This window comes from Mchenga conophoros, linkage group LG17 (genome assembly GCF_057382185.1).
Source record: "Mchenga conophoros isolate Kocher_MC1m ecotype Shallow Benthic linkage group LG17, M_conophoros_male_GT1.1, whole genome shotgun sequence".
Lineage (NCBI taxonomy): Eukaryota > Metazoa > Chordata > Actinopteri > Cichliformes > Cichlidae > Mchenga > Mchenga conophoros.
The window spans coordinates 12,234,341-12,243,937 of NC_140542.1; the positions used below are offsets into that span (position 1 = coordinate 12,234,341).

General features: G+C 40.2%; 1 protein-coding gene across 1 annotated transcript; it reads left to right on the plus strand.

Annotated features, from left to right (window-relative positions):
• Positions 1-2,055: 2,055 nt before the first annotated feature.
• On the plus strand, positions 2,056-3,606 carry LOC146555128 (zinc finger protein 862-like). The gene has a single exon (XM_085252819.1). It carries the CDS (start codon positions 2,056-2,058, stop codon positions 3,604-3,606), a length of 1,551 nt encoding a protein of 516 aa, XP_085108945.1.
• Positions 3,607-9,597: the final 5,991 nt, after the last annotated feature.

The following is a 9,597-nucleotide window of genomic DNA, read 5'->3' on the forward strand; positions in this document are numbered from 1 at the left end:
GAGAAGATGAGTGCGATATTTTTGCAATATTTCTAAGCTGAAAGAAGGCAGCTGTATAATAATTGTGAGGCTTGAAGTTGAAGTCAAAATACAACACTCTCATCTTCAGGTTTTATCCTATCAGCTTACGTAGCAGTGTTAGGTTTTCCTTCACAATGCAGAACAAAACGCAGAGTAAACAAAAGGAGAGATTTATTATAAAAGTTGATAGCAAGTCTGTGGGAAGGCCAAAAAAAAGGTGAATAATCCAAAACATAGAAAAAGTAGGAAAAAACTAACTAGAAATGGGAACACAGCAAGGTCAACACAAGGAGCTTGTGAAAAACAACAGCTAATCTGACAAAGGGAGATGGGACTACACAGAGAGGGCTGACCGGATGGATACAGGTGGTGTATGAACGGCTTATGACAATCACAAGTAGAAGGTAAAACTCAAAGCAAGACAACTAATTATCAAAGTAAAATAGGAAATAACCCAAAAGATAACTAAAGACAGAAACAAGAAACTCACACTAAAGCAGAAAACAAAAAGGACTCTGAGAAGGCTGGAATAATAAACTCGAGACAGAAGCCAGAGCAGAAGGAAACACAAAACCTAAAACTCTTCACAGGATTAAATAGGACTAAAGTAAGTATGTAAGTAAAGTAAGGATTAAAGTAAGAACAAAAAACAGAGAATCGGTATTTCAAAGGACCCAACGCACTATAGAATAATGAGATCCAAAACTCTACCTACCAAAAAACAGAATCAAAACTTCAAACTCTACAATAGTATAAAAAACCTGAACAGAAAGACAGACTCAAATAGATATCTAAAAAAACAGTCCAAAAATAACACAAAACCTAAGGATCAGACAGCTTAATGTCTAAATATAAGCAGGGCTCGCAAAATCGCTAGCCCGACGTCCCGGGGCTAGTGATATTTCCAGTCGGGCTACCAAAATCTATCTCAGCCTTGCCCGTCGGGCTATCATAGGAAGTAAACTTTCTTTCGCAAATGTAGCTGAGTAATTAGCTGAGTCCTCATCAAAGAACAGTGCTCTTTAATGAATGCAGCACATAACTTTACATCGTAGAGGTAACAGGGAGACATCGAGTTATCAGATAGCCGTCTTAACTATATTCTAACTCTACAATTTCCCGACTGCACTTTCCTCTTATTTCACGACACCACCCTCTAGTGGTGCAATATGGTATAGTCAGACAGGACACAACATCACTCACTAGCTTACTCTTCAAACGTGACACGTGAAATCTCCCGCAGCAAGCTTAAACGTGCTAGAGGTTGACTGCGCAGAGAATTTAAAAAAAAATCTCTGGCATGTGTAAAGACAGATGGATTTACGCAGGTATTTTAGTTCTGCTGAGCCAAAAAAGACAGGTCAGGATGAAGAAGGGACAGGCAAAGAAAGACCTACCACAAAGCGGAAAAGTTATGATAAATCAGATTACGAGGCAAAAAGAAAGCGCAGTTTTTTGGATTCATGGACAAAAGAATTTCTGTGGCTGGAATATGACAAGGTAAATAACATGATGTTCTGCCGGGTGTGTCGTGAGTTTCCCTCTATTGCTGAGTCGACAAGCGCCTTTGTTACTGGGACCAGTAATTTTAGGAAAGACCCCATCAGAACTCATGAGAAATCTCTGCATCACAAGAAATGCATTGGTGCTCAGTCTGCAGCATCTGTCCCAGAACAAACACCAATTGCAAAAACCATACTAAAAATAAACCAAGCACAACAAGAAGTCCTGAAAAAGCTGTTTAGAACTGCGTACTATGTTGCAAAGAGTGAACTACCACTGGCAAAATTTAGCAGTCTTTGCAAACTTCAGAAAGCAAATGGCCTAGATCTTGGTTCCACTTACCTCAATGACCATGCTTGCAGAGAGTTTATTGGAGCAATAGCACAAACTTCAAGAGACCAGATTGAAAAGGAAATTCAAGAAAGCAGGTTCTTATCCATTCTTGCAGATGGCAGTACAGACACTGGTATAATAGAACAGGAGTTGGTTCACGTCAGGTATGTGAGGGATAATGGTGACATAGCCACATACATGATCAAATGTCAGCCAGTCAAGAGTGCAAATGCTGCAGGTATTTTAGAGGCTATTGATGAAGCAGTGAACACCATGGGTATCAGAGAGGACACATGGAAAAAGAAAGTAGTGTGTGCAAATTTTGATGGTGCTGCAGTGATGATGGGTGAGAAAACAGGAGTAGCTGGGAGACTGAAACAGAGGATACCCCACATCATAACAATCCACTGTGTGGCACACAAACTAGAGCTAGCCGTGCTGGATAGCGTGAAAGGCTGTGAGTACCTGGTGAAATTTGAAGATACACTGAAAACCATCTTTAAGATGTACTACTATTCCCCAAAGAAGCGAAGAGAGCTGACAGAAATAAGTGAACTGCTAAATGAGAGGCTGGCACATTTCAGTGGGCTGAAGAGCACACGGTGGCTTCCAAGCCGGCTGAGATGTCTAAAGGCTGTGGAAAAAAATTACACTCCCACTGTTGTTCATATGGAGAACATGGCAGAAGGAAGTGATGTCAAAGCCGAGGATGCAGCCAAGGCTAAGGGGGTGGTGCAGGAGATGAAGACTGAGAAATTTGTTCGCTTCCTGCATTTCATGTTGGACTACAGTACCATCTTATCCAAGTGCTCTACTGATTTTCAGCATGATAACCTAAACATCACACGAACAAATCAGTTAGTTGAGAGCACAACATCACGCTTACTCAGCCTAAAAACAAAACCAGGAGAATATCAGAAAACCTTGGACACAAAGTTCACAGCGAACCAGGATGGTAGCATTTGCTACTGTGGAACTCGGCTAACAAAAAGTCAGCGACCTGCTAGAAGAGGTGAGGGAACAGACAAAGACACCTTTGGTGCAGAGATCCAGAAGATTATTGACAACACAGTCAAGTACATGGACAACAGATTTAAAAATCTCCACGAAAAGCCTCTCTCTTGTTTCAAGGTTTTTGACCCTTCCACTCTTCCCTACCCCAGAGAAGAACTAGCAAATTATGGGGATGAAGAGGTGGATTATCTTGTCACACATTTTGCCTGTTTGCTAGATGCAGAAGAGAAAGAGAAAATTCCACAAGAATGGATGGATCTAAAAGTGTGGCTTGCAGAACGCCGGGGTCGCAAAGTAGATTGCTTGTACAGAGATCTCCTCTCTGAGAATCCAGAACATCTCTCTCATATCTTGTTGCTGGTGAAATTAATGCTGACACTTAGTCCATCGACAGCCATCTGTGAGAGAGGATTTTCTTGCATGAACCGAGTGAAGACAACACATCGTACCTCTCTACACCCTAAAACACTGAATGACTGCATGCAACTCTCCATTAATGGGGAAACAGTTGAATCTTTTTGCCCTGACAAGTCGATTCGTTTCTGGATGTTTTCTGGAAAAGGTTCAAGACACCTGGATCATAAAACCCCGACAAGAACAAAGAGCAGTGAAATGGAGGGCAATGCACAGGAAGAGAAAGCTGATGAAGGAGATGCTATGCCCTCAACGTCGAGTGGCATTTTCTCATCCGAGACTTCAGTGGAAATTTCAGATTCAGGATCTGACACAGACTAATTCATGTTCTACACAGTTCTAACAAGTTCACAGAAAATTCTGTTTAATTAGAACCAGATATTTGAGTTGATTGTAATGTTTACACAGTTGTTGTAATTTGTGTTTTAACAATTTTTTGATTGATGTTTTGTTTCCTTTACAATATTATACAATAAAAATAATCTTTTTTTACTCGGGCTACTCAAATTTATTTCGGGCTACCAAAAACTAAAGAGTGCCTGCCCGAAGGGCTACCAGGGATTTTAAAATTTTGCGAGCCCTGATAAGGCTATAGTTTTAAAAGCATACAACAGTAATCAGATACACTCAGCTAACGTGTGTTACTGCTAAAAAAAATGAAGTGAGCCCGAGGCACAGAGTTAATATTAACCAGCAAAAAAGTTGCTTTGCTGTGATGCAAAAACTGCGAACAAAAGTCAAAAATAGTGACAACTGTTCTTATTTTTAATAGCCATGCCCGGAGTTCACTGCAAACTATCATAGAGATCACAGACTGACGTGCACAACAACAGCCAGGCTTCATATACAGGTGAAAACATAACAGAATCCAACTTTTGGCCAAAAAAGTTGACGTTATTCATCACACCTCATTCCACTGCCCTTCAACTTCCAGAAGGCAAACATCCAGTTCCCTTTCCCCCCCTTATCCAGTTCAGGTCACAGTTGGGCTGGAGCCTATCCCAGCTGTCATAGGGCAAGAGGCGCCCCTGATACGTTGCCAGTCTATTGCAGGTCTAACACAGAGAGACAGACCATTCACACCTGGGGCCAAGTTTTATAATCACCAATTACTTGAACCTCAAACATGTCTTTGGACTGTGGGACAAAACAGGCAGAACATGCAAACTCCACACAGGAAGGCCCCAGCCAGCTGGTGGATTCAAACTCAGGACCTTCTCTCCATCTGGTGACAATGGTGCCAGAAACAAAAACAGAAAAAATGAATTAAAATGCAAGTGTCTCTCGTTTCCTCTGCTCTTATTCTATGCTTGAGCACTATCGTGTGTTCATCAGTGCACTTCTGTACTTTCAAGTAATCTGTCACTTATTTCTTTACTTTTACATTACCTATCAGCATCTCCTGTGTAATATACAATATACATCTGAGTCCCATTGATTGTGAAACAGTCATAAAAGTGATGTATTTTTGTGAATGGACAGAAACTGTGACATTTTTTTTTTCCGGATAATGCACCTCAGATTTCATGACTGCAGCACATATGTCACCCCAAGTCTTCAGCAGGGATTCATCATGATGGCAACCAAGAAAAGGTTTGGGGAAAGTTGCAGGCGCTGTCTTTTAAATCAGATCATCAGCAAAAACTGTGACCTTTACACAAACTGACAAGAGATTGTGTTGGAATTTAACATGTAATTCTTCACATGCTGACATCTAAGTACTCTTTCCTATCCTAACATATCCTAACACAGAGAAGTTTCAGGTAGCAGCAAAAAAGCTGGCAGCAAAGTGGTTGATCAACAGCCCAGATAGCACTTAACAAAAGTGACTTGGCGACAATGATTATATTGTATAAAGAGTATGGATCCACATGTACAAGACTGTTCTTCTTAACTTTTGTTATTTAAAAAAAAAATGCACACTGGCTGTTTGGTTTTGGTCCCCATACAATCTGTTAGCAGGGGCTGACAGGTTTCGGGGCGAACCCACATCTATCATAAACGTCGTTTACAATGAAGCTAGCACATGCATACTTATGTAAGTTAAAAAAAACAGACATATCAATCACTCTCAGTACAGCAGCAACAAAGTTGCCGTACAATGCCCAGATCTGTGTTAGCATCACACACTGTGTATAAGCTATAAGCATTTTGCAGGTGCTCGTAAAGTTTTGATATTACGTTTAAAGTGGTAAATTGCTGTTTATAGACTGAGCAGTTTGCTCTTTGCCTTTATATTCCTGTCCCAATGTACAATAAATTAGAAGTAGTGTACATTCCTCACAGAGCTCTTGTTGTGTAAGTACACATAAAGGGGTATGTTGGATCATTTTTCCCTTACGAGTACCCATCTTGCTGATAATTGAAGAGTACAAGTAATGACATACTTTAACTGACCATTAACTGTAATGTTTATAACAAATTTACTAAATTAATGTGTTATAGTGCTGCATTAATATGATTACAGTGTTACTTTGGAACCTGGTAGACCTAACGCTGTCCTCGACACAGAGAATAGAGCAGTGCAGTCAAACCTGTAGGACACAAATCAAACAACTTTGTGGCAAAATATGAAAAGCTCTTATCCAAGTAACATCAGAATTGTAACTGTAGTCCTTTAGGTCCCCCAAAATACACCAAAATATATCCGATATATTTGAAATATATCAGAAGAACACAGTCAAGACAGGCCAAGAATCTTTCTTTTGAATCCCCCAACTTTGTTGAAATGCAGCCGCTAATTGCTGGAGTAACTCCACGCCTGAGTGCGTACCTATAGCCTTTAATGTTTTGAAGATAAAGCCAATTGGTGACTTGAGGGCAATAAGGAAATGTTTTGTCATCGTGGAGCCTTGAGCACAAATTGCCTTTTTTCCCACCATTACATAAGTTAAAACAAGGAGAACAATAAGGAAGAAAGGGCAGTGAGAAAAAAGAGAACAGAAAGATACCAAATAACAAAACAAGTTTGAGGAAACATCATCATCTCTGCCACGAGCTTGCAAGGAGACAGAGTACACCCATGCACAGAAGCAAAGCTCAGACAAATTGCTTACTCTTTCATGGTCCTAAGTCCACACAACAGCTTATTATTTCATTTGAGCCGCTTCTTTCATCTATCTCCATGTCTGCTCTAAATGGACAAATCCTGGCATCCCTAACTCACCAGACTAAACCAATCCGACCAATCTGAGCACCTCAAATGTACCTACAAGGCCATTGACCATGGTAGGTGGTTTTTTAAATTTGTTTTTGCAAAGAAAAACAAAATATTAAGACACTGCATTGATTACAGAGGGCTCAATCAAATTACAGTTAAGGATAAATAGCCCTCATCAGTTGTGCATTCGAACAACTATATGGAGCAGGCATATTCAATAAGTTAGATGTCCTAAATGCCCTTCGTTTAGTCAGGATATTTGGATTTGTTGATTTCCACTATGTGTTTATCTGTATCATCTCCTTTAACTAGATTTATATCATCTAAAACAGAAGTAGGGTCTTTGATTCAGCAGCTGAGGAAACGTTCAGATCCAAAACTTCAATTCATCGTAGAAGTAAATGTCTCCGACTCGATGCACCAGCCCAGAAGCTAAGCTGCACCCAGGTCTTATTCACCTAATCGCACAGACATTCATACAGTGTTTTTTTTTTTTTGTACTTTTAACCAACAGTCACACTGATGAATGTCTTTGGGTCAACTCAAGTTCAGTATCTTCCTCAAGGATACTTTAACACATGTTCAGTAGGAGCTGGGGATTGGACCGCAAGCCTTCTAACTGGTAGATAGCTCTATCACCAGTTGGCATTGTTGTGTTAAGTTCACAGAAAAGCTTCACAAATGTTTCGATGCAAGATGCATTGTTCCTTCAGTAAAACATGGGGTACGGGGTTCAGGTTTTATGTCTCATGCCTGAGTGTAACCACTGAGCAGATATCACCAGAAACAATCACTTGGATGTATGTTTTTCTCCGTGTGTCTGGCTTATTTATGTATGTATACTCCTCTCTCCCAGCAGCAGAATTGCCCCCTCACAACCCAAACCTTGTGTGTTTATTCGAACAACTTTATTAGAGTCCTGTTAGCATGGCAACACATAAATCACAGTGACGTTAGGCTTCCATTTCCAACACTTGCACACAAACTTGCACTCCTCTGCCACCATGCAACAACTGTTATGTTGGGGGAGAGCTTTGTTTCTAAAGCTGGCTTGACTCTAATAAAAGGGAATGAAATCCTTGGGTCAGCTCTTTATGTCTTTGGGGACAATCAGGAGAGCAAAAAAGCAGATTGCTGCAGACAATTTGATCATCCGCTCCTGGGCATGGGCTCTCCATTACGTGACTGAAATAGGCCTCTCCCAGGAGGCCTCAGGCCTCATTGAACAGGAGAGGTGGGGATGGTAATTATATGTTGGGCCAACCCCAAATCGCTTCCCATTAGTCTGTTTCCAACATGTAGGTGCAGTATCCTCGATATGTCACTTGCCACCCCCATTCTGTTCCAAGTCGCCATACTGCTGCTGGTATTTGTGTCCTGATTTATTAATGTTTTAATTTTGTGTTGCCATGTTGGTTTTGTCATCTGCTCACTAAAACATTAGCCTATCCTGTTGTGCGCTGAAACATAAAAATGGTGCCAGAGGCATTTTTGGCTTCTTCATATTGATTTTCTCTCTGAAAAGATCTCAGTGTTTCACCCCCCCCCCCCTCCACAAATTTGTCTTGCCTTTTTGCTTAGACTTCAAAGTACACACACACACACACACACACACACACACACACACACACACACACACACACACACACAAATCAAGAACATTCCAATACAATTCATGTAAAGGAAATTAATATTTACAATTTGGATGTTAAAGGCCTCGCTATATCTTTCTTTGCAGTATGCACAAGGACAATGCCGAGAAGGCAGGCCAGTCGGACAGGCTGCACAGCAAACCAGGTCAAGTAAAGCTGGTCCCAGGTGTCACACAAGAGCCCAGATTTGTTCCAAATTTGCTCCTGAGGCTGATGCCACATACACACGCATATGCCCAACACATATGTAAATGCACTTTATTATCATTAACTAAAAGAAAAGAAGCAAAACAAACTGTAAGTATAAAGTCAGCTTTCTCTTTTTCTCTGTTTTTGTTTCAAATGTAGTCAAGATTTGCAAGAAAAAAATAAATAATTTGAGAGAAAACGTCTAGTTTTAGTTGTTAATTTGGTCAAATTTGCCTCCACAAGGAGGTACAGGCAAATACCTCTCGACTCTTGAGATATGTGAGTGTGCCTGGCCAAGATAGGCAGCAGCTGAAAGAGCAGTGATTAGAGAACAGTTCGTACACCCTGTATTTGTGCATATCACATAGAGAAATGAGATGTAGAAACATTTTAATTAAGAAAAACTTTAAAACCTTGAAAATGTAAAACACTGTATTTGTTTAAGGTAAAATAGGTGCAGTTATAGTCAAGTAAAATATTTGAAACCAGACGTAGGTGCAGTCAAATAATTGAAAATTACCTTGAATTCATTTACTGTGAGCAGTTTGTTAGATTAAGATGAAGTTGGTATCAAGCAGAGGAAGCAGCATATTTACAGTTGATTGGGGTAATTTCTGCCTTATGTAAACTTTCCCAGCACATGATAAATTGCTTCATTTTCCAAGTTGGCGTGGCATCCAGTTTCGTTTATCTGGACCCAAATCTTTTTCCTTTGCTAACATTTAGGTGATTGAGGCAGCACATTTTTATCACTGACTAGCATAAGCATTGTTGTTGCACAATTTGAATGATATCTCTACTTTATTGTGACATTTTCGCGCATATTTTTCTTTTCTTGTTCATTATCATTAACTCTATGCTCACTTCTTATAAACTTTAAAATCCCTCCACTGTCTATACAATGTGGAAAATATATGTCTCCATTGCTACAGTAACTTTTGTTACCAGTGAATGGGAACTGTATTACTACTTTAGCTACAACCACCTGGATAGGCTTATCAAACACATGAAAGTAGCAAAGTCTGAAGCTTTGAACAGTCAAACAAGGGTTCAGTTAACTATATGAACCAAAACCAGCTTACTTGCAAACTCCGGCCAGAACCTAAACACTAGAGATTGGACACTACTGATTTTGTCTTACAGCAGGAAGGTGGGTGGGACCTTTTGGTGTGGAGTTTTTTTTCCTCTATGTGTCTGCAAGGTTTTTTTTTGTTTTTTTGCTTCAAAAACTCGGGTGTGGGAGGAGTTCGGAGAGGTAATGGAAAACGATTTTCGGACTGCCTCGAAGAGATTCTGGCAAACCGTCAGGCG